The sequence below is a fragment of the Podarcis pityusensis genome, assembly GCF_964106645.2.
Source record: "Podarcis pityusensis genome assembly, chromosome: 18".
Lineage (NCBI taxonomy): Eukaryota > Metazoa > Chordata > Lepidosauria > Squamata > Lacertidae > Podarcis > Podarcis pityusensis.
Genome location: NC_138043.1, coordinates 11,296,205 through 11,320,763, shown reverse-complemented (window position 1 = coordinate 11,320,763; position 24,559 = coordinate 11,296,205). Strand labels below are relative to the sequence as shown.

The 24,559-nt window shown below is 49.4% G+C and overlaps 1 protein-coding gene and 2 long non-coding RNA genes across 4 annotated transcripts; 2 read left to right on the top strand and 1 right to left on the bottom strand.

The window, feature by feature from the left end:
• Positions 1-367: 367 nt before the first annotated feature.
• LOC308467357 (armadillo repeat-containing protein 6-like) lies at positions 368-13,140 on the bottom strand. Its single transcript, XM_080989029.1, has 8 exons — positions 13,022-13,140; positions 10,898-11,024; positions 10,685-10,767; positions 9,199-9,769; positions 8,019-8,164; positions 6,640-6,771; positions 2,521-2,658; positions 368-1,115 (listed from the first exon to the last, which is right to left on the bottom strand). The coding sequence occupies exons 2-8, from the start codon at positions 11,016-11,018 to the stop codon at positions 903-905; spliced, it is 1,404 nt and encodes a 467-aa protein (XP_080845155.1). The 5' UTR covers positions 11,019-11,024; positions 13,022-13,140; the 3' UTR covers positions 368-902.
• An 85-nt stretch (positions 13,141-13,225) lies between these two features.
• Positions 13,226-21,112, top strand: LOC308467544. 2 transcript variants are annotated; one of them, XR_013981190.1, is made up of 3 exons: positions 13,226-13,447; positions 17,222-17,381; positions 17,511-21,112. It is a non-coding gene; the product is annotated as an uncharacterized lncRNA (long non-coding RNA). The 2 variants fall into 2 exon arrangements; XR_013981191.1 differs by lacking the exon at positions 13,226-13,447 and adding an exon at positions 13,510-13,617.
• On the top strand, positions 13,686-17,215 carry LOC308467571. The gene is made up of 3 exons (XR_013981227.1): positions 13,686-14,014; positions 14,738-15,026; positions 16,639-17,215. It is a non-coding gene; the product is annotated as an uncharacterized lncRNA (long non-coding RNA).
• Positions 21,113-24,559: the final 3,447 nt, after the last annotated feature.

The following is a 24,559-nucleotide window of genomic DNA, read 5'->3' as shown; positions in this document are numbered from 1 at the left end:
CTCCCAAGCATCTCTTAACACTCATAAGGGCTGAAAACTTGACTTTAAAAAAAGAAAGAAACGGAGGATGTGAGAGAGCCAACTTTTATCCAACTAGAATGAGAATGGTTGAGTTGGAAGAGATTCCCCGGTCCTCTAGTCCACACTTCTGCATGCAGGAATCTCAGCTGATGGCATTCCAAGCTCTGCTTCCAAACCTCCAAGGAAGGAGAGTCTGCAACCTCCCAAAGGAGACCATTCCACTGTCGAACGGATCTTGCCAACAACAGAAAGTTACTCCTAATGTTTAGTTGGAATCTCCTTTCTTGTAACTATCATGAGACCAAAGAGGAGAACCGTAGAGAACAATAATGAGACAGGCACATGATTGCTTTAAACCAGCAGCATGATGACACAAGAGGAAAAAGAACGGCCAAGGGCCAGAGGATGGCACATCTGGAAGAAGAATGGAGGACAGCAGGGAGCAGTGGTTGCCTAATTGAAGGTGGAGAAGCCTGCCAGGCCATATGGAGAGCCAGGGTAGGGCCAAAATACAGCTGTAAATGGAACAAGCGGTCTGCCAGCCTTCTCCCCCACCCACCATTGTTGCTGCTTTTTGCTCTTGGCCACTTTTATAGAAAGGGAAGCTTTCTCCGCAGGCGCCACTCCATTTTCTAGGGTCGGCCAGTCAAGCTCTTGAAGCGGCAGATCTTTAAAATAACAACATACACTGCACAGAAGAATTGGCGCAGAAAACTAAATGGCGGCGCTCCGGTGAATTTCCGGGGCCTGTGCAGCTAATGGCCCCCAAGGCCAACACCCTCCTTCTCGCTTGGGCTGCGTTTATTCCCGTCTGCAAGTCCATCTTGCTCTCCGCTCATCCCCACCGCTTCCAACCCCCCGTTTCCCGGCGTCTCCGGGTGTCAGCGCGCCAGGCTGCCCTTCTGGCCCGTCCAGAGCTCCCTCAGCTCCACCTGGCAGCCCAGGTCCCTCAAGGCGGCCTTGGCCACGTCCTCGCACGTCCGGTGGGCGGCCCGGGCCTCGGCGATCAAGTCCTCAGCACCCATGTCCAGAATGAGCTGGGAGAAATCCTGAGCGTGGGAGACGAGGTTGCGGATCAGCATGCAGGCTTGTTTCTGGACGGAGAAAGAGAAAAATGGCAAACGATTCACTTCGTTAGCAGAAGAAAGTGCCCAGCGTCGCCTGCGAACTCTGAGAAGCAACAACAAAAATATCAGTGCCGTTTCAATTCAAAATGTTGTATCCGAACGTAGGCCGAAACCTGCGCCTTGATCTCAAGGACCACTATGCAATTTTTGAATAAAATCAGCACCATTTTGAAAGGTTCTGCTCGCCACCTTGAGTCAAAACTTGTTACCCTACGCAGGCAGAAAACTGCTCCTTGATCTCAGAAACCATCATGCAGACATTGCCTATGATACCTTAAGAGATGTCCAAATGTAAGGGGCGAGGAGAGAAACAGCTCTCCAAAATATATGGCACCTTAAGCAACATTGATACACCTCCTAAGTGGTTTACACCTCATGAAAATGTACATTATTTACGAAATTATAATGTTCGTAAAACCAGTAAAATCAACAGTGTGTTAAAAAAGGTATATAATATTGCACTCTAGGGATTCATTGTGTGGTTTTCCAGTATGGTGTTAAGATGCTGCTGTTAATTTCAGTGGGCCTTCAGAGTAGGACTAATACTACTAATAACAACAATTTTATTATTTATGCCCGCCTCTCTGGCTGGGTTTCCCCAGTCGCTTTGGGTGGCTTCCAACACACATAAAAACAAAATAGAACATCAAACATAAAAAGCTTCCCAGTACAGGGCTGCCTAAGTCAGGTAGTTGTTTATCTCCTTGACGTCTGATGGGAGGGTGTTCCACAGGGAGGGTGCCACCACCAAGAAGGCCCTTTGCCTGGTTCCCTGTGCTGAGGCCGTTTAGGGCTTTCAAGGTCAGCATCAACGCTTTGAATTGTGCTCGGAAACGTACTGGGAGCCAATGTAGGTCTTTCAAGACTGGTGTTATGTGGTCCCAGCGGCCGCTCCCAGTCACCAGTCTAGCTGCCACATTCTGGATTAGTTGTAGTTTCCGGGTCACCTTCAAAGGTAGCCCCACGTAGAGCGCATTGCAGTAGTCCAAGCAGGAAATAAACGGAGCATGCACCACTCTGGCAAGACAGTCTGTGGGCAGGGAGGGTCTCAGCCTGCCTACCAGATGGAGCTGGTAGACAGCTGTCCTGGACACAGAACTGACCTGCGCCTCCATGGACAGCTGTGAGTCCAAAATGACTCCCAAGCTGTGCACCTGGTCCTTCGGGGGCAGTTACCCCATTCAGGACCAGGGAGTCCCCCACACCTGCCTGCCCCCTGTCCCCCAGAAACAGTAGTTCCAACACCAGACGCAGCCCATCTTATACCCTTGTGGGAAAGCAGGCTTGATGCCTTCAGAGGTAATTGTGGTTACGCCAGGGCAGAGGGTGGGTGAAAGAGCGACTCCTGTCTCTTACAGCGCAAGATTGTTACCTGCACGCCAGCTTCCTTGGGGTGCATCTTCATGGCCTGCAGCGCTGCCAAGGCCCCGCCCCCTTCCATGATGACCCGGCAGTTCTCGGGCTTCCGCAGCGCCAGCATGCACAAGGCCGCACAACTCTGCTCACACACCTGAGGGCGGAAACGCAGGCAGCCATGTTCAACCGACTGATGACACACTTGCATTTTTATTATATAGCAAGCTTGACGCCACTCTTGCATTTTATCGTACAGTAATATTATTTCTGCAAGTTTAAGTTCTTTTCAAGTGCTTTTAATATAGTGAAACATTTATTTGTTTATTCAATTTGCATGCCGCCCCTTCCAACTCTACAATTCTATGATCCCCTGGAACAGGGCAGAGCGTGCACTCTTGCTTCTGGAGGGGGCTGATCCAGGGGAAGGGGCAAAAGATGAGGGAGGGAGTTCAAGAACAGCAAAGGAACTGGGAGCAGCCAAGGAGAGCCAATGTGGTGTGGTGGTTAAAGCAGTGGTTTTCAACCAGTGTGCTGTGGCACCCTGGGGTGCCTTGAATGATGATCAGGGGTGCAGCGGGCAGCACTGGCCTCTGTCCTTCTTTCCTTCCCTCCCTCCTCTGATGCCCTCTTGCACCTCTGCCTCCCAAAGGCTTGCACAGCTGTTTGTTGCAGCAGCCCGGCTATAGGCTTCCCAGGGGAAAGGGGCCTCTGGGAGGCATCTCTCTTTGGGGCAGCGGGGGGCAGCTCAGAGACCAGGGATGTCAGCAGTGGCTGCCTAGAGGACTCCCAAGAAGAGGGGGGGAGGGGAGGAGGCTGAGGGAACACACAGCAAGGGAAAGTGCTCAAAAAGGGATGAGGGGCTGCTGGTTCACCGGGAAAGGAGTGAGCCCCACAGGGGTGCCGCAGAAAGAATGTAGTTGGTCAAGGGAGTCGTGGACTCAAAAATGTTGAAAACCTCTGGGTTAAATGTGAGTTTGTAAGTTACTGTGGAGGCCAATTATGGATCCACACGTTCTTCCACAGTGGGGACATACTGTAGGTTTCCGGGCAGGAGTTGATCATGGTGAGGGTTTGTCAAGCGTGCCTTCCTCTTAGCATGTTTCTCCCTTTTGTCCTGAGTTCAAGCGTCTTCAAAGCCCGTGATACCTTTGGTAAAGGCTGTTCTCCAACTGGAGAGCTCGCAGGCAAGTGTTTCCCAGTTGTCTGTGTTTATACTACATTTTAAAAGATTTGCCTTGAGAGAGTCTTTAAACCTCTTTTGTTGACCACCAGCATTACGCTTTCCATTTTTTAAAGTTCAGAATAGAGTAGTTGCTTTCGAGAATGATAATCAGGCATCCGCACAACGTGACCAGTCCAACGAAGTTGATGTTGAAGAACCATTGCTTCAAGACTGGTGAACTTTGCTTCTTCCAGTACACTGATATTAGTTTGCCTGTCTTCCCAAGTGATGTGATTTTTTCAATGAGTTTGTGAAGTTGTTGTGCAAGTCCAATTCCGCCAACTTTGAAGACTTTGGCAGGTATTCCATCAGACCCACTGGCTTTGTTGTTTTTCATTTGGTTAATAGCTGTACACAACTCTCCCAGATTTGGAGATACTGCAAGCTCATCTCTAACGGGGGAGTTGCGGTTAAGGAGATGCTGGTAATGTTTTTTCCAGCGCAGTGCAATAGCTTCTTTATCTTTTAGAAGTCTGTTAAGTGTAGGGGCAGATGCCATGATTTATTGGCCCATAGATGGTCTTTGTGGCTTTGTGCATCACGAGTGTCAGCTAAGTCTCTTGAGCTTTTTTCACCAGGTGTTCTTTAGTTCTCTGGTTTTTCTTTGAACCTCAGCCTTAGCGTTGGCATAGGGTTGTTTTTTCTTAGTGTCACAGTTTTTATCCCTTTGCCAGATCTGAAAGGCCTTCCTTTTCTTGTCAATAATGTGTTCAATCTCACTGTCATTCTCATCAAACCAGTCCTGCTGTTTCTTGGTTTGGTATCCAATAGTTTGTTCGCAGGCTGCAGTAATAGACGTTTTTAGCTTGGTCTGGTGTTCCTCAATATTATCAGGGAAATCTAGAAGCAGATGGTCCTAAGACCTAAGACCTAAGAGTCGTTTGGAAGCAATCCTGCTTAATGGGATCTTGAAGGGCTTGAGTGTTCATTGTGCTCCTTGGTTCCCTTCCTTGAAGCCTGCGTTGAGGTGTAGTCTTGAGAGCCATTGTGGAGCGTATTAATTGGTGATCTGTCCAGCAGTCGTCAGCACTCACCATAGCTCTGGTAAGGAGCGAATCACGGCAATCTTCAGCTCGGACGGTTACATAGTCTAAGCGGTGCCAGTGGTTTGACCGAGGGTGATTCCAAGATGTTTTAAACTTATTTTTTTGTCAAGAGTGTGTTGGTAATACCAAGGTTGTGCACTGCACATATCGTCAAAAGTCAGATTCTGTTCTGGTTGCTGTTGCCTATTCCTTCTTTCCCAATAGTCCCAGGCCACAGATCAAAATCTTGCCCAACTCTTGCATTAAAATTACCCAGGAGGATATTCAGCTGAAAGTAAAAATTTTATTTAATACAGTGGTGCCTCACAAGACAAAAAGAATCCATTCCGCGAGTCTCTTCGTCTTGCGAGTTTTTTCGTCTTGCGAAGCAAGCCCATTAGCGGTTTAGCGGATTAGCGCTACAGTATTAGCGGCTTAGCGGGCTTAGCGGATCAGCTGATAAGCGGCTTAGCGATCAGCTGTTAAGCGGCTTAGCCGATCAGCTGATAAGCGGTTTAGCGGCTTGGGGAAAAGGGGGGGGAGGAAAAAAACCCCGCAGGAACTCGCAAGACATTTTCGTCTTGCGAAGCAAGCACATAGGAAATTCGTTTTGCGAAGCACCTCCAAAACGGAAAACCCTTTCGTCTAGCGGGTTTTCCATCTTGCGAGGCATTCGTCTTGCGGGGCACCACTGTATCTTCATCAGCAATCAGTGTTGGTGCATAAGTGCTTAGAATAGGAGCCTGATGGTTTGGGGTGAGTTTTAGTTGAAGGGTTGAAAGTCGCTCATTAAGGGACTTCTGAGAAGAGCTTCACAAGATCGTTTTTGATAGCAAAGCCTACTCCGTGTATTCAACGTTCTTGTTCTGACAGACCTTTCCAGAAGAAAATGTAGCCTCCCCTTTCTTCCTTCAGTTGTCCCTCACCTGCTCTTCGAGTTCCTTGAAGCGCTGCAATATTGAAGTTAAAACATCACAGCTCTCTTGCAATGATGGCAGTTCTGCGTTCGGGACGTTGATTGTCTGTGCTATCCAACAAAGTCTGTATAGTCCAGGTTCCAAAGTTCAATTGTCTTTTACGACCGCTGGATGGTGACCTCAAAGGGCACGGTAATCCAGTCAGGGAAAAAGGCAGGCAGACTATGTTTAGGGCACCTTTTCTGGCCCCTCCCCCTTTTCGGGGTGAGCAGGGTGGATCCTAAATAGGGCTGCTCAGTCATGGATACAGCTGCCCAGCTACTCAACTGCCTCGTTCCTTGAGTCAGAGCGACTGAATCTGTATCCACCGCCTATGTGCCAGTTCTTGACTAGGGGCTTCCAGATTTCACGGTCCTGCCCCCGTTACCATTTGCCGATCCCCATGGGCCTTTAGGGTTTGAGTTCAGGATGGGTTTTTGGAAGACGCCTGTGTGTGAATTTGTTTTATGCGTGTAGCTCAGGGCATGCTGACCAACGCACAGTCTGCACAGTAAGGCTCTATTCCAGTGGCATGAGGATCACGATGACCGGTAGATTCTTCCTCCGCCTTCACAGCCGTTGTCACACACCACTTGTTATCTTCCGCCTGTTATGCCGTTGAGGACTTCTGGGATCGTGCTTTGTCTAGCTCTTCCCCTTTGACCTTACTGCCTTGGGTGACCCTGCTGGGAGTACGAGACTCCCGACGGCTGCACTCACAAGGGTCATAGGAACGTGCAAGCCCACTCCCCATGACAAGGTGATGGGCTGGTTGGGGCCTCTCAGTCTAACCCCCTCACATCGTGGTCGTGAGGGTTACACCTGTAGAGGTGAACGACCAAACGCCGCTTTAAGCTGCTTGGAGGAAGAGGCGGGATAAATGCAACAGACCAGCCAATAAATGGAAGCTTCCTCTACCGACACCCACTCACCAAAGGGCTGCCGAGGTGCCGAGTCATGGCCAGCACGATGAGGTCTGTCCCTCCGGCATTGACGATGGCGTCCTTCACGTCGTCGTTGCCCGCGATCGCCTGGATGGCGCTCATCACCTGCTTCACCAGGTCCTACAATCCGCAGCGGAAGGGCAAAGATCCAAGGCGTGAGAACAGGTTTGAAAAGAAAGCCACACGGTCGCAGAGTTGGAAGGGACCCTGGGGGTCCTCTAGTCCCACCCGCTGCAATGCAGGAATCTCAGCTCCAGCATCCAGGACAGACGGCCACCCCACCAAGTCAGCTAAAGTTTGGATCTGGGGTGGAGAAACAAACACTAAGATACTGGAAAAACAAATACTGGAACCTTACTATTATTTTTTTAGGGGAGCGGCTGTAGCTCCAAGGCAGAGCATCTGCTTCCCAAGAGCCTAGATTCAGGTAGGTGGTCTGATGCAGTCAGAATAAAAAATTGTCCAGCAACACCTTAGAGACCAACTCAGGTGGATCTGAAGAAGTGTGCATGCGCACAAAAGCTTCTACCCAGAACAAACTTAGCTGGTCTCTAAGGTGCTAATGGGCATTTATTATTATTATTATTATTATTATTATTATTATTATTATTTCAACTCCTTTCCAAGATGATGATGAAGATTTCTATACCGCCCTCCATCTGAAGATCACAGGGCAGTTTGCAATATAAGAACACAAGAAATACTATAATAACAAACAAAAACTCCCCCATGCAAAGTTTAAAAGGCCAGAGAGTGTTCTTTTCCTTATTAATATTACCCAACGCAAGCCCACGGAAATGAAAATGGTCAAGTCTGTGCTGCAGTTAGAACAGCCTCCCTAACGCTTTTGGCTTTTATGTATTTGAAAGTCCCTTTGCTTTTAGCTGTTTTTACCCCCCCAAAAAAATTCTCCAATGGAGCATTGGTGAGAAAACTCTCAGAAGTCCCTGATCCTGTTGGAATCATTATTCTGAAATCAACTTTTCCAGGAGGAGTTTGGTCTCAGACTTCCTTTCAAACAAAACACAGACCAAGAAAAACTTTAAAGAAATGAGTGAAAATGAGTTTAATCCCTGGCATTTCTGGAATGTCCCCTGGAACTCCTGGGGAACGGCTGCCAGCCAGTGTCGGTAATACTGAGCTAGATGGATTGCTGGCGCAGTGCAATATGAAGATGCTGCCTAGATTTTTAGTCCATCAGTCCTTCCTTCAGAATAATGAGGACCGAAATCCTGATTTATTTCGATCCATGGTGTATCCATGGATCAGGCCAGCCCTGCCTGGAGTGCCACTGCCAATCAGAGTAGGCACTACTGGGTTGGACAGACACAGTGATCTGACATGGCAGCTACCTACATTCGTAGTACCTGGTGGTCAATGCAGTCGGCCAGCAGCGCCACCATGAAGTTTAAACCGCCCAGGTCCACAATCTCCTGGCAGAACTCATTCCGGACAGAGAGGCGCCCCAGAGTGGCACAGATCTCCCTCAGGACGCTGCAGTCGTCGGGGAAGGCTGAGAGGAGGAGGAGGAAGAGAAAGCGAGATGGTTTGTGAATCGTACCTGGTTGTGAAAAGTAAAAGTGAGCTTTTGGGCTTCATACATGCAGAAGGAAAGAAAAGGAATTTGAAAAATGACAATTACTGATTCATTGAGGATTTGAGGATTTGTGGAGTAACCTCACTTGTAGATAAGATTAAGAATAAGAATATATTATTTATACCCTGCCCATCTGTCTGGGTTTGCCCAGCCACTCTGGGGGACTTCCAACAAAAATTAAAAATACAACAAACAGCAGTCATTAAAAACTTCCCTAAACAGGGCTGCCTTCAGATGTCATCTAAACGTCTGATAGTTGTTTATTTCCTTGACATCTGATGGGAGGGCGTTCCACTGGGCAGGTGCCACTACCGAGAAGGCCCTCTGCCTGGTTCCCTGTTCTTGGCTTCTCGCAGTGAGGGAACCGCCAGACGATCTCAGCGCTAGATCTCAGTGTCTGAGCAGAACAATGGGGGTGGAGACGCTCCTTCAGGTATACTGGGCCAAGGCCATTTAGGGCTTTCAGAGTCAACACCAACACAGCTGCCCCATTCAGGACCAGGGAGTCCCCCACACCTGCCCGCCCCCTGTCTCCCAAGAACAGTACTCTTGTCGTGAAGTCAATCCTCAATATTGCAAATGCTGAAATATCGTACGTGCAGGAATTGGCAAGCAGAGAGCCGATGGTTCAGAACATGTAAGTTTAATGGAATGAGCATTAGGAACAACCCGGGAAACAAAGCAGCAACAAGAGGAAACCTTGCGTGGAGCGTGGGAAACCTATTTTGGGGGAAATTGCATTGAATTTGGAAAATCAATAAAAAGGATTTGGCAAAAAACCGACAACACCCCAAACCACTTCTTGGTTGTCTTTGACTGGCGTTGGAAAGACAGAGAGGGAGGTCTTGCCTCCGGTAACGCTAGAATCGAATTCCCCCCCTCCCTCTGGCCTGACCCAGAAGGGCTCTCCTTGCATTCCATGGGTGGGGAGGAAGGGGCAGTGCCTCTACCTTTGGCGGCTTCGATGAGGACCCTCAGTCCGCCGTGCTCCGTCACGATCATCTTGGCGTGCTCGTGGGCGTGGCCAAAGGGCACCCGGATATCGTCGTCGAAGGTCATGAACCGCAGCCCCGCGCAGGCCTCCCGGACCACATCGGCCCGGTCCCCATGGCGGACAACGGCCCCGACCAGCAGGGAGAGGACGCCGCCTTTCACCAGGTCCTGCCAGTTCTGCTCGTGCTTGAGGGACGCCTGCCGGACGCAGCGGATGGTGGCCAGGGTCAGGTCGCCATCATCCTGCCGCTCCCGCAAGACCCGCAGAAGCAGCTCCTGCCCGGGGGCATCGAGGAAGTCGGGCTGGCCGTCCAGGAGGGCGGAGAGGGCGCGGAGGGCCTTGAGGAGAGAGCAGCCTTCCTCACAAGCCAGGCGGCAGGCGGCCAGCACGGCAGGATAAGCGCCCTTCTGCCCCGCCAAGTAGCGGACGGCCATCTCCTGCCGGCACTGCTCCGCAAAGCTCACCAGCAGCTCGTCCACCGCGCCCGAGTCGGCATCAGCAACTGCCTTCTGCAAGGAGTCCAGAGTCTGCGGAAGGAAAGGAGCGAGTAGGGCTGGGCAATAGCTGGTTTTCAAGATCGCGGGAAATCGCCAGCTACGCATTGCGACACACCAGGAGATCACAATGGCTGATATAAGGACGGGGCTGGTGTTTAACATTGCGATACCATTTTGCACCTGGCTAGGTGAAGATGGCTGGGTGCCAGGAAGGCGCCTGGCGTCTCCACCACCTGGAGGTGCCTGCCTGGGGGTCCTTGGGTTTGATCTGTTTTCACACACACATACCCCTTCTTGTAGAACTCCATTTTATCGGCACAATCAGAATGAATTTCAGGAACCCAAAAGCCCTATTAAAAAATATGACCTTCGAGCTGTCTGGCCTCCAAATGGCAAGTAGGCATTCCACTCTGCCGACCGTAACCCTGGTTTAAGGAGCCGTTTGACGCCCAGCTTATATATTTGACCTTCTGATGCTTAACACCGAGTCGGACCATTGAGCTCAGTATTCCAGAACAGGTGCTGCCCACCCACTGAGCTGTGCTCCTTTCCTAAGAAATAAACCAAGATTCTAGTGCTCATGGTTTTGATTAAAGCCCTGGTTTAAATAGGAATACAGTCATACCTCGTGTTGCGTTCCGCTCTTCTTACGGACTTTCAGCTTACGAATGTGGCAAACCCAGAAGTGTTTACTTCCGGGTTCGCCACCTGTGCATGCGCAGAAGAGGCGCTCCAGTTGCAGACTTTTTGGGGTGCAAACGGCACCCCGAAACGGATTACGTCCGCCACTAGAGGTACCACTGTAGAGGGAACATTCCCAGCCCAACTTCAGGATGCCCGGGATTCAGCCTGAGGTCCTTGTGGTGCCACTGGGCCACGGCCCCTTCCCAAAGCAACCCCTGGGGCTTTCATCCTTTCTTGGGCGGCCCCAGGCACCCTTCTCACCTGCAAAACAGCATGCTGTGGCTCTTGCCCATCCACAGAGGCGGAATTGGGGGCCGTCTTCACTATGTTGCTTAAGTCAACACCTGGAGAAAAGACACGGAGCAGTGGGGGCAATGAGTTGGGGTCCTCAGTAGGGATTCGTAGAATAGAAGAAGGCTGTGCCATCTCAGGTCTACCCAGCCAGTTAAAAACATCTCTTCGCAAAAACCACACCTTGAGACTCAAACTGCTGGACGGCTTCGATCACGGCCTCTTCCGGATCCATGCCGAGGTCGCTGATGTTCTCCTGCACAACATCGTCAAACGTCTCCTGGGTGATCCGCTTGGCTGCCATTTTGACCTGCGCCTGTCTTCTCGGCCTGCAGGACAAGAGTTTTACAATTGGAAGGTACCCCAAGGGACATCTAGTCCAACCCCCTGCAATGCAGGAATCTCTCCTAAAGCATCCATGACAGACGGCCGGCCACCCAACCTCTGCTTCCAAACCTCCAAGGAAGGAGAGTCCACAAGAGAACGGTTTACATATGGTGGTGTGTGTTCTTTTTTAAAAAGAAAGATACTGTATAGGATCCCCAAAGAAAGAGAAGGAGAATAGCTGAGGGGTTAGAGCACCCAATTTGCCTGCAGACAAGCTCAGCTTCAGTCCCCGATGACCACTCCGTGGGCCGTGAGAGATATTGGTGAAACTCTGGAGAGCCACCGCTGGTCAGCGTATACAATACTGAGCTAGACTGACCAATGGTCTCTTGCAGAACAAGGCGGTCACTTATGCCCCTGTCAGTGCTAGAAACTCAGATATATAAGCTAGGTGCCAAATGGGTCCTTAAACCAAGGCTGCAGTCGCTAAAGAGTTTAAAGAAGTCGGAACAGGCCAATAGATGTGTGGACTGTCCCTGGATCAGGGGACTTTTCTTCTTTAGGTTATCAAAGCTCTTAACCTCGCTCAAGGTTGACCTTTGAACTAGCCAGATGTTTAACTGAAAATCAATCACAGTCAATGCATAAAGTAAGACTTTAGAGCCGCTTGCCCCAAAATGGCAACTAGACATTCTGTTTATTTTAAAAATAGATTTATATCCCGATTTTTAACCCAAAGAGTTCACTGTGACATACAAACGTCTCCCTGCCCCTTCCTTTTTTATCATCACATCAGCCCTACCAGGTAGGTTAGGCTGAGAGAAAGACTGGCCCAAGGTAATTCCGTGAGCTTCATGGCCAAGTGCAGATTTCAAACCTGGTCTTTCTGGTGACTGTAACCTCGGTTTAAGGTGCGATTTGGTGGTTAGCTCATATGTCTGAGTGTCTACCACTGCTTGGAAGAGTGTCCAATGGGACGCAGGGGGGTCTTTTCTGCTGAGTAATCAGTTTCTGATTGTGCACGAACAAGACATTCTTTCATGCAGAAGGTGGGAAGGATAATCAGCACCACAGATCTGAAAAATAAAATGCTCCCTTTCCAAATGCTGCATCCTGCCTGAATATCCCCTATGAATTTCCTTTTCAGAAGATCTGCAGCCTGAGGCTTTTCAGACCTTTTAAAAAGCTGATCTGTTTCCCCCTTGCTGCTAATAGAAGGTTTTATCGTACTGTATGTGCTCCCATAGCTTTTGAATGGCATTTTAAAATGTAGCCTGCTAGGCCATGTTGCCTTTTGTTCATTGCTTTATGATATTTGGATTATTTTGCATTAATTTTATTTTTAAAGATTTGTTGGTCTCTGGAAGATTTGCAATGAACAGCAGTATAAAAAATACGAAAATGATTAAATAAATTATTTTTAAAAAGTCAAGGTCAGGGCTCAGCACTGGTGCAGGGGAGTAGAGGGGGGTGGAAAACATACAGAAGGATTGATCAGAATGCCTCCTTTTAGTTTATTATTCTTTTTAGTTTATTATAAACGTCAGTCTACCGTGACTGGCAGCAGGCACCCAGTCTTAGAAGCTGGACTGAAAGCTGGGCTCAAAGGTGGTGAGATAACCAGCTGCTTCCCCAAACCCCTGGAGCTGAGAGGCCTCCAAGGGCTCAAATATTATTATCTATTATCATTATTCTCGTTATTTGGTTACGACCCCCGAAGCGCAACCTGAATATCAGTGTTATGTACTGAGCAGTCTCGAGTCCTCACGACCCCCTCCTCCTCCAGCCCCGAAGACGCAGCCGGAGAGGCAGCTGTGCCTCTGAGCAGCCACAGAGTGCCGGCGAGCCCACTCTCCTCCTGACACCCACCACCAACGGCTTCCGCCCCGGACTGGGGTGGGTGGGGGACACCGGGACTCTGAGCATGGGCAGAGCGCAACCTCCCCCCCCCCGCAAGCTTCTATTATTGCATCACTCCACCTGGTGTGTCCCTCGGCGCTCGCCGTCCCGTCAAAGACTCCGCATCGGCAGCGAGGGTCGTTCGCGCGGCTGGCGCGCCGCAAGTTTGTCTCCAGGCGGCTGCCGTCCGCGAAAGCCCAGGCAGCGCGTGCGCAGAGCGCGACCGGCCCGCCCCTTCACGGCGAGCTTAACGGCTAGTGTACTGCGCCTGCGCCGGCCGTGAGGCAACCCGAGCTCGCTCAGCCTCCCGTCCGGAATGGCCTCCGTCGCCTCTAATCCGCCGCAGAGGCCGCTCGTCCCCCTCGACCCAGGCGGGAGGCCTCCTTCCATCTACTTCGCGTCCCCGGCCTTGGCGACGCCTTTTGCCGGGAAGAGAGCGCCGGAAGGCTGGGCGCGTGCGCAGAGAAGCCGGGAGAGGGAACTGGGCCTGGTGCGAGGAAGAGGCTGGTAAGTTGGCAACCCCCGAAAAGAAGAGCTTCCCAGCCCTAGGGCCTTGTGCGCATGCGCTAGGCGGAGTGCCAGGAAGAGGCTGGTAAGTTGGCAACCCCCGAAAAGAAGAGCTTCCCAGCCCTAGGGCCTTGTGCGCCTGCGCCAGGCGGAGTGCGAGGAAGAGGCTGGTAAGTTGGCAACCCCCGAAAAGAAGAGCTTCCCAGCCCTAGGCTTTTTCTGGCTGTCGCAGGTATTGCTTTCATATGTTAAATATTTTTACTTTCTCAAATTGATTTTGGAAGCCGTGTTTTAGAATTGCCCGGATGGCATTGCTCAAGGGTGGTGCATGATTTATTTGGATTAAACTGATGAAACCTTGTAGAGGGGGACCGTTCCGGAGCCCCGTTCGCATCCAGAAGCCGACGCAACCCGGGTCTGTGCGTCTGCGTGTGTCGCGATTCAGCGCTTCATTTTGAGCGTCTGCACATGCGCAAGCGGCAAAACCAGAATTGACGGGCTCCGTTACTTCTGGGTCACCGCAGAGAGCAACCCGAAAATATTCATCCCGAATGACTGTACTGGGAGGTGTAGCAGGAACCCCCCACCCCAATCATTCAGTTTGTACAAACTTCACACACTCACACACTACATATGCCACACTTCTGTTATAAATTCATAGAAAAATCAACCATACATTGGATTTGCACTGTTCCATTTTTATTTTACTCCATATGACAAGGACTATCAAAGGGGGGTGGCTTGGTTCTGGTCAGCCATAATCCCTTCACCATCCCAGCACATCCACAGGAGCCCTGCCCAGTTGCTATGCCAACCCTGATGGTCCTAGACAGAAGACCATCAAGATCACAAAGAACTTGCATATGGGAGTGGATTCAGCATGGACTGAAACAAAGGACAATGATCAGATCTTCTCTCTGGGGGCAGGAAACTGCCAACTCCCCTTTGTCTCCTGGAAGTGACTCATGGGGAGGGGGAAAGGAGGAACCAGCCAGGTGACAGGACACTCAGGTTACCACCACAACTCCTCCCTCAACCCCTCCTTTCTGTAATGTATGCATGATGTTTCTGGGGGTGGGCTTGATCTACAGGGTGGGAATTTCAAAAGTTTTTATAAGGTCTTGCACACCATCTTTCTGGGTCTTTCCTCTCTCTTGCAAGTGAGGGGAACACCCTGTTGCAACAGTTCAATAAAGGCCAAGCCTACAGGCTGCTGTTTTGCTCCACGTTATCCTGGTTGGTGTCTTTGTTTTTGTCCAAGGGAGCCCTCGGATTTTTCCGGTAACAGAGGAGGCAGGCAGGGAGGACTTTTTCCTTTTTGAGGGGAGATGATAGAATATACTTGGTGTTGCTCTAGTCATGTCTGTAGGTGCCAGTCACCTGTGGCGTTTTAGGGGAGCGACAGTCTCGGGGGGGGGAGACATGTCATGCTCCTTCTGGGGTCGTGTGTCCACCTTTGGTCCCCACCCTGCACTCTGCTCTTATCTGTGGCTCCTGGAAGCATTCAGCAGGCGACAGTGGCCACAATCCTGGGACCGGCTTCGACTGTCCGGCTAAAGCAGGTGAGGGGAGCCGATGGGTCTCAAACCCTTGTAGAGGAGGCAGGACCCTCAGTCTCGGCAACTGACCCATGGAATAAGCTGCTGTGCTCATTAGGCCTCACACTCCGCCAAGTCTGTGCTGATTGTGTTCATGGTAATAAAGGGTTCACTCAGACTTGCATGGTGGGATTTATGGCCAGCTGGCTCCTGACAGGTATGAGGGAGAATACTCTGCAGGCTTAATGACTTGGACCAATAATTCCAATGAAAAACAAATTCCTGGGATCCCAAGATATCAGCAAACAGAGAAGAATATCTGTTGCCTCCCTGCACGACTCGGCTCTGGCTTCAAGTGGCCTCTGAATGAAAAGCAACACTTGCTGGATTCTTCTAGTGCAGGGATGTGGACCATCTGTTCCCCTCCAGATGTGCTTGGGCTCCAGCTCCCACCAGCTCTCAACAACATATACCAGTTTCCCAGACTTGGGTTTCCAGCTGTTGTTGGACTACAACTCCCATCATCCCTAGCTACCAGGACCAGTGGTCAAGGATGATGGGAATTGTAGTCCCCAAACTGCTGGAGACCCAAGCCTGGGAAACCCTGGCATATACAATGCTCAAAGGTGATGGGAGTTTGTCAATTCATGGAGACGCACAGATTGCCAACAGGTTTCGTTCAGTGAGCAACAACTGCTATTCTTTAAGAACCTAAGAAAAGAGGTTTAAAGACTGCACAGGGTAAAATATGTGGGATGTAATCCTTTTGGCAGTCAAATACAACATTCCTTGTTTGCCTAGAGTGGACACAGACAGGAGGATATTGATCCAGCCAATTGAACTTCCTGTTACACCTGTCTGGAGCATCCTCCCTCTGCATGTGACCCTAGCAGACCTAACAAAAGGTCCAGTCACGCAGCCATCTCCCTCTCTGAAAACGTTAGCAGGATTCATAGAACACCTGTAGAGTATGAATTTGAGGGGGCCACACCTCAATCCAGGAGACTCCTGGCACCCCATCAGAGCCCCACATGCCTTGGCCTCCGTTCCCTTGTCTCCTGGGTCTGGGAGATCTTTAGGAAAGCGCTGCCACCAGTGCCACTGGCGTAATCCAGCTGGGACGGTCGCATTCACCCACAGCCAATGTGATTCAGTTATGTCCCGCTTCCAGGAGGAGCTGGGAGACCTGTTTCAGAACCAGATGGTTTATGTTCCAACCTCCCCTTTCCTCTTTATATCAAAAAAGAAGATATAAGCAGCAGCATCACCACCACCCAGGGATCTCCAGAAAGAGGATGTGATGCACGATCAGTCACACATTCGTTTTCATATAGAAATTACCATATTGGTAAAAAACGCCTTTTAAAAAACGGAGAAAGTGCTGCTTCCTTCCAAAACGGTGCCAGTCACCTGTGGTGTTTTAGGGGAGCGACAGTCTCGGGGGGGGGGGGAGAGACATGTGGTGCTCCTTCTGGGGTCGTGTGTCCACCTTTGGTCCCCACCCTGCACTCCGCTCTCATCAGCGGCTCCCGGAAGCATTCAGCAGGCGACAGTGGCCACAATCCTGGGACCAGCTTCGACTGACCAGCTAAAGCAGGAATCTCCAGAAAGAGGATGTGATACATGATCAGTCACACATTCGTTTTTGTCTAGAACTTACCATGTTGGTAAAAAAAACACCTTTTAAAAAACAGAGAAAGTGCTGCTTCCTTCCAAAACGGTGCCTGGAATGAGAGGCCTGTTAGGCCAGGTGTGATTTCCCTGAACATCAGTGGGAATGTGCCCAGTTGAGGGTCCCACACTTTAAAGGAGGGTAGGGACAAACTGGAACGGGTGGGGAACAGTCCGATGAAGAAAGGTTGGAAGGGAGTGGACATGTTTAGCCTGGCCGGGGTAAAAGATGCCCCATTTGTGGGCAGAAGTCCTCTGCCCACGCAACCCTGCATCTACAAGATTAACACAAGGCTGCCAGGGTGCCCGGTTGGTGATAACCCAAGACAAGGCAGTGGCTTCCCGTTTGTGAGATGCCCTCACTCGTGAGGTGCATCCGTCTCCCTCGCTATTAGCTTCTATGAGAAATTTAAAGGTATCCCTGTTTAAACAAGGTATTTGGGAGTTGAAAGCCCTGTCCCTGGCAATTCTGAAGTTGTTTGGAGAGCCGCTGATTGCTTTTAGGATTTGTTACCTGTTTTTAGAATAATTTTAATTTGGTGGCTTTTATGTTTTGTTATTGAAGTTTCAATGGATATCGGCAACTCCAAGGATGTGTGCAGGAGGAGCCCAAATGGGAAGAAACCCCTTGACTCCCAGAGAGACGCTGACTCAGACCGTCCCTGAGCTTAGACCATGAAACCTACAAGGGCGACACCTTGGGGGACTCTGGATGCCTCAAGGAGGTGTGTGGCGGACAGAGGAGGAGGGAAGACGAAGGACAGCCTTGCAGGGTCAGGCCAGGTTGCAGGGGATTCTGGGAAGTCTCTCCCCTCTTCCCAGCACTGATGGTGAATTGTTTTCTTTTCTCACAGGTCGGATCAGCGAAGGAAGGTGGGAAAAAGAATCCTCAGCGGGGGTCATCTGCTCGGAGCCGCACCCCCGTCAAGGAGACTCCTGGTACCCCATCAGAGCCTCACGAGACTTACTTGTGTGGCGGCAGCAAGGACATGCCCCTGGGCGACCATCAGAGCCCTGCCCGACCCCCCCTCAATTCCCCCGTCTCCGCCTGCCCAGTGGCCTCGGTTCTGCTTGCGATCCTCTGCTGGTGCTGGTGCTTGGTTGCACTGGTGGCGGTGCTTTTTGGAAAACCCGGTGGCTGCTGGTGCTGGGTAGTGGCCGGGGAAGAAGTGGTGTTTCCTCATCCTCAAAGTGCCTCTAGGTGCATGCAGCTGCTGTGTTGGCGAATCCACTGCCTCAGCCGCGTGCAGAGAAGCCTCCTCTCTGCTTGCGCCCTGCTGGTGCTGGTTCCGGGTTCCAGTGGTGGCGCAGGTGGTGGCACTTTTTTAAAGGCCTTTTGGACACAGGCAAAGAGGGAACGCAGGCCAAGGCACGAGGGGGTCTTGGGACTCCTTTTCCCGCTTTCCATTTCTAGCCTGACAATTCACCTCCAGATTCTGGGAAACTGCCATGATCATTAATCAGTCAGTTGATTAATTTAATCTGTATGCCGTCCTTCATCTGAAGCTCTCAGGGAGGCTTGCAGCATAAAAAGACAAAATAAAAAAACAGCATACACATTAAAAACAAAAATGAACTCATAAGCCAACCTCCCAATCCACAAGCATGTTTAAAAGGCCATGCATTGTTTAATTAGCCAAAGGCCTGGTTCTAGAGCAGAAAGGCCACTACCATTGTGCTGCGAGCCCTGCTGGGCACCTCTCAGAATCTGAACCCACCCCGCACCCTACCTGCTTCGCATCTCCAGCAGCCTCCAGGCTGTCAGAACAAACATTGATGGCTCCCGCCTCCTTTCTGGGCTGGGCAGAGAGTGCTGGTCCTGCTCATCTGACCTTCAAAGATGTTTCTTCTTTTTTTTGCACTTCCATGCCATGATAGGCGAGGGAGGGCTGCTGTGGGGTTGCCGGCCCGCAGGAGAGGTACTCCTCCTTGTTCACCTGAAAACGCATGCAAACAGATAACTTACAAGATAAATACTGAACCAAAAGCAACCTAAGAAAAATATCTCCTTTTTTTTAATGACAGGATAAACCACTCATTCAATTGTATCACCTCTTGACTGATTGCTTGGAGGAGTTCCAGATAAATATATAGATGATAATATTTATTATTATCATCTATATACTTAGACATATTTCTGGACATCTTTTTGAGGCAATTTTGTGCCCCACCCCTCACCTGCGCCCCTGGCGGGGGCCCACCTCATCACCCCCTAGCTAGGGCCCTGCCTGGACCACAGAGAAACCCTCTCCATAAAACTATAGGGATCTCTAAATCAGGCCTTCCTCCTCCACCCCCAAGATCACTGGGAAACACTTCCCCTGCCACACAAGGTCACAACATACCTCCGGATTTTGCTGGGTTTCCCTGCACCACTGGGCTGCTGCTGGTTCCCCAAACCACGGCCCTGCAAAGGAAGAAGGACATTGTACTCTCTAGGGGGGCAGAACAAGCACCCCTGCCAGGCTGCCCATGCCCACGTCACCACAGGCTGCCAGCCTGCTCCTGCCTGGGCACCTGACCCCTGGCTTGGAAGGAGGGGAGCAAGGGGCTGGGGCGAGACGGGACTGCAACCCCCCAACCCAGCCCTGTTTCACTCAGGTCAGCGCCATGACCTCCCTGCACATGTGGGGAATGGATTCCCCATGGAATTACCACAAACTCCAATGGTTGATTCACTCCAGCCTCCTTCATGGTTTGGCGTCTCAGGAGCCTTTTTTGTCCTAGGAGACAGAAAGGAAAATAAAAAACAGAGGAAGAGGTTACAGGTGGGAAAATGTCTGGGAATCCCACAGTCTAAATTCAGAGACCTAGACTCAGGATCCAGCCTGGACCTCAACCTTTCCCTGTTCCCTCCCTGTGTCCTATTAAAGACTGTAAGCCCCTCGGGGCAGGGACCTTTTGATCAGGTATCACGCGCAGCGATGGCGCAAAGAAATAATTCGGAAGTAATTTCACCAGGCTCCTGCCCCATGCAAGCTGAAGCCTGCTAGGCGCCTTTCCTGAATACTCCAAAGCCAAGCCCTGGCTCCATGGCTCACCTGAATTAATGGAATCCTCTTGCCGCCAAGTTGGGAGAGACCCCCTTCTCTCAGCACTGAACAGCCACATGCTCAGAGCGATGGCAGCTGTGCTGCTGCTTCTAAGTCCAGCTCAGCTTCAGCCCCCCCCTCGGGCCCCCTTCTAGAACCCACCGCTCTCAACCGACTCTCACCTGCCCCCCCTTCAAACTCCCTTTCCAAGCCTCCTTCCAGCTTCCGTCTCCACCAGAATTCCACTCTCTCTCTTCCCCCTCCCTGCCTGCTTGACATTCCCTTTGGAATTGTAATAGCATCACCTCACAATAATAATATTGCCACTCATCTCCTCTAGGCCTCCTACCTGGAGAATCCATCTTTCTCTACCAAGTCTCACTGTCCTCTGACAAGCATCCCCCTTGCAGGGCATTATAAGGCTTGCTTGCAAAGCAGCACTTTGTGACATCAGCTGGCAAACAGAGGCCAGGCTGCTGGGTTGTCCGGCAGCTGAATGAAGAAAAATAAAACCAGACTTGCAGTGGCGAGGGAGGGCTGCTGTGGGGTCCCCAGCCCTCAGGAGGGGTACTCCTCCTGTTCAGCGGGATACGCATGCAAACAGATAACTTGCAAGATAAATACTGAACCAAAAGCAACCTAAGAGAATGTTGTTGTTTTTTTAAGGACTGGATAAACCACTCATTCAATTGTATCACCACTTGACTGTATTTGTCTTTACCTCCTGACCTTCCAAGCCACTACAATTGCCCTACGAGCCCTGCTGGGCACCTCTCAGAATCCGAACTCACCCCGCACCCTTCCTGCTTCCTCCTCCAGCATCCTTCTTGCTGTTGCAGCACACATTCAGGGCTTGCACCTCCTCCTAGACTACATTCAGAGATGAAAAAGTAACAGAGCGTAAGATCCTCCTTTTGCTGCAAAATAACTGTTTATGAATACAGATTCAAGTCCCAGAAAGTGCCTGCAAAAACAAATAGCTTTTTCCTTTGGAAATCAAAACAAAACAAAACTACACAATATTTTAAGAAAGGAAGAGGATTCACTCCAGGCTCACAGGCTCCACTGAGAGGCCCTATTTCATGGATGCTTTTGTGGAGATTCCTGCATTGCAGGGGGGTTGGACTAGTTGACCCTTCCAATTCTATGATTCTGTGTAGTTCCTGCTACATATAAAATGGTTTGGTATTTTTACAGGGGAAATCGGATCGGTTGTAGAAGGGTTAGCCAGAGACCGAGGGCCCAAACTGCAACCCAAAACCCACTTATTTTTCGCAAAGTGCCAACCTGGCAGTCTAACCTGTATATCAGTTTTTCTGTGTGTTTCACGCTTCTTCTGTATGACTTCTGTTGTGATAAATAATCCTTCATAAAAGTTATTGCCTTACATTCTTCATTAAAATTATCTTGCCATTGATATATAATTTTATGGTATAACGCAGTGCTTTTTTTCTAAAAAATGTTTAGGGGTACTCTCATTTTGACACAAGAAAATCACCACGGGGGGGGGGGGGGGATACAGTTCAACGCGCCGCCATGACCACCCCAGCCTGCTCCTGCTTGCAGGCAAGTAGGAGTGGGATGGAGTTGCAACCTTTTTGAGCCGTGGGCCGGTCCACTGTCCCTAGACCTTGTGGGACCACATTTCAGTATGTGCGAAAACTAAGATTTTGTCAAGGATGTATAACTTGCTGTTGAAATGGAATACTCAGGAATACTCAGGATGAAACGGTGAAATCTGCTATGATTAAATGGGCACAAGTTGTTGGACACAATATTATGTTTGCTGACTGGGAACAGTTGTGGACTACTGGTATGAAATTTACGGCATGTAATGCCCTAAGAGAGAATATTATGAAAATGATATACAGGTGGTACATGACACCAGTCAAGCTTGCAAAAATTTATCATTTGCCCGATAATAAATGTTGGAAATGTAAAGAAAATGAAGGTACATTCTTTCACCTATGGTGGACGTGCCCAAAGATTAAGGCTTTCTGGGAGATGATTTATAATGAAATGAAAAAGGTGTTCAAATATACCTTTCTAAAGAAACCAGAGGCCTTTCTCCTGGGCATAGTCGGCCAATTGGTGCCAAAGAAGGACAGAACTTTCTTTATGTATGCTACAACAGCAGCAAGAATACTTATTGCAAAGTATTGGAAGACACAGGATCTACCCACTCTGGAAGAATGGCAGATGAAGGTGATGGACTATATGGAATTGGCGGAAATGACTGGCAGAATCCAAGACCAGGGAGAAAAGTCGATGGAAGAAGACTGGAAAAAGTTTAAAGACTATTTACAGAAATATTGCAAAATTAATGAATGCTAGAATGATGTTGGATAGAAACTAAGTGGTCTTTAGCTCTAATGTTATAAGGGAATATGAAAAAATGGATTATTAATAGGTAAAAATTCAATGTTACAATACTTTATGATTAACGACTAGGATATACAAAGAGGGGAGGGATTTGCTGAACCAACAAACTAAACTGGAATACAAAAAAGGGAGGCGTGAGGAGGTCCGGGAAGTAAGCAAATGAAAGATAAGTAATCGAAAGAAAGAATTGTTTTTAACCATTTTTATTTTGCATTTTTCTTTTTTCTTTCTTTATTCTGTAATATTCTGAAAATCTTAATAAATATCTTATATTAAAAAAAAAAAAACATTTCAGTATGTGGCCGTCATTACCCACTGGTGCACCATGAGGAATCCGCAACAGCAGAAACGGCCTATGGGACCCTTCGAGGCAGCCATGTAGGGTCTGGAGTCGGGGTTGGCTTTGTGCCCCCCAACAATCTGACTCTGCAATGGATCTGCAAGAACCTCATGCAGAAACCCCCCCTATTCTACATCATTTACTTGGGGTGGGGGCTAAACCCTGTTAGTAAATCCTCCAGGGTCACATCTGTAATAAAAAAATTAAGGTCTTATATATATAATAAATGTTCATAAATGTACCAACCAAGCATGTACATAGATGTGTGGACCACACATCTGGAGCAGCACAGGAAGACAGTCCTGAAACCATTTTGACTCCCCAGCTGACCAAATGTTTTCTCTGCAAGGAGGGAGGGGGTGAGGGAACCTTCCCATTGTCTCAGGAATTGGGTAATCACCATCTTAAAGGAATGGACAGACTACCAGGAAAGGCCATCAGATAAGGCATTATCAGATAACCTGGCAGACAGGGAAAACAACAACATTCAAATTTCTGTTGTAGACCACCTTTTCTGTGATGTAGGTATGATGTATGGAGGGGTGGTCTTGCGCTCCAGGGCAGGGAATTTAAAATGTCTATATAAGGGCGGGCACCCCTTGGTTCTGGGTCCTCCTCCTTTCCTGTTGCAACAGATCAATAAAGGTGCAGGCGACCTTGGAATGGACAGCTCACGGAAGAATCCCGACCAAACCTAAGAGGAGGCGTGTAGTGGTGATAGGGGATTCCCTACTGAGGGGAACAGAAGCAGTGATCTGTGGGCCTGACAAGATGTTTCGGGAAGTGTGCTGTCTCCCCGGGGCTAAGAGCCAAGATGTAACTGAACGACTGCAAGGAATCATAAAACCCACTGACAAATACCCCTTCCTCTTGGTTCATGTGGGAACCAATGACACTGCAAGCAATAGCCTCCAGAAGATCAAAAGAGACTACGAGGCTCTGGGCAGGAAACTGAAGCAATTAAATGCACAAATTGTCATCTCATCTGTCCTCCCAGTTGAACGACGTGGCCCAGGGAGAGAGGGAAAAATAGTGGAAGTGAACAGCTGGCTTCGCAAATGGTGTAAACAGGAACGGTTTGGATTCTTAGATCACGGACTGCAGTTTCTTGAAGATGGACTTCTGGCAAGCGATGGGCTGCACCTCACAACGGTTGGGAGAAATGTTTTTGCCAAAAATCTCAGAAACCTCATCAGGAGGGCTTTAAACTGACTAATGTGGGGGAGGGAGACAGTGCTCCTGAAGGTAGGAGTCTATCAATTGATGAAGATGATCATCCAAATGTCATAGACCAAATGGAGCAAACAGCACGCAGACCTAGTGGTGGGAGGAAAAAATCCTTAAATAAGAGACACGGGGGAATGATTAATGGACTTCAATGTCTGTACACTAATGCGCAAAGATGAGCTTGAGCTCTTGGTACAGCAAACTAAATATGACATAATAGGCATCACTGAAACCTGGTGGGATAAGTCCCACGATTGGAATGTAATAATGGGGGGATACAATCTATTTCAGAGAAACAGACCAGACAAGAAAGGAGGAGGAGTGGCGTTATATGTCAGGGATGTGTATACCTGTGAAGAGATCCAAGATTTAGAACCTCAAAGCCAAAGTGAGAGCATTTGGGTCAAAATTAAGGGAGAGAAGAATAACAGTGACCTCATTGTGGGAGTTTACTATAGATCCCCAAGCCAAACGGAGGACATAGATGATGCCTTCCTGGAACAGATGGCCAAGCATGCAAAAGGAAGGGAGATAGTAGTAATGGGGGACTTCAATTACCCAGATATTTGTTGGATGTCAAACTCAGCCAAGAGCATAAGGTCAAACAGATTGCTCACTGGCCTTGCAGACAACTTCATTGTCCAGAAAGTGGGAGAAGCAACAAGAGGAACAGCCATTTTAGATCTGGTCCTAACCAATGTTGATGACCTGGTTAGTGGGGTAGAAGTGGAAGGATCATTAGGCGCGAGTGATCATGCTCTTCTGAAGTTTACTATACAGCAGAAAGGAGCAGCCAAGCATACTAGGACTCAATTTCTTGACTTTAAGAAAGCTGACTTCATAAAACTTAGGGAAGTGCTGGGTGAGATCCCATGGACAGTAATACTAAAAGGAAAGGGAGTTCATGATGGCTGGGAGTTTG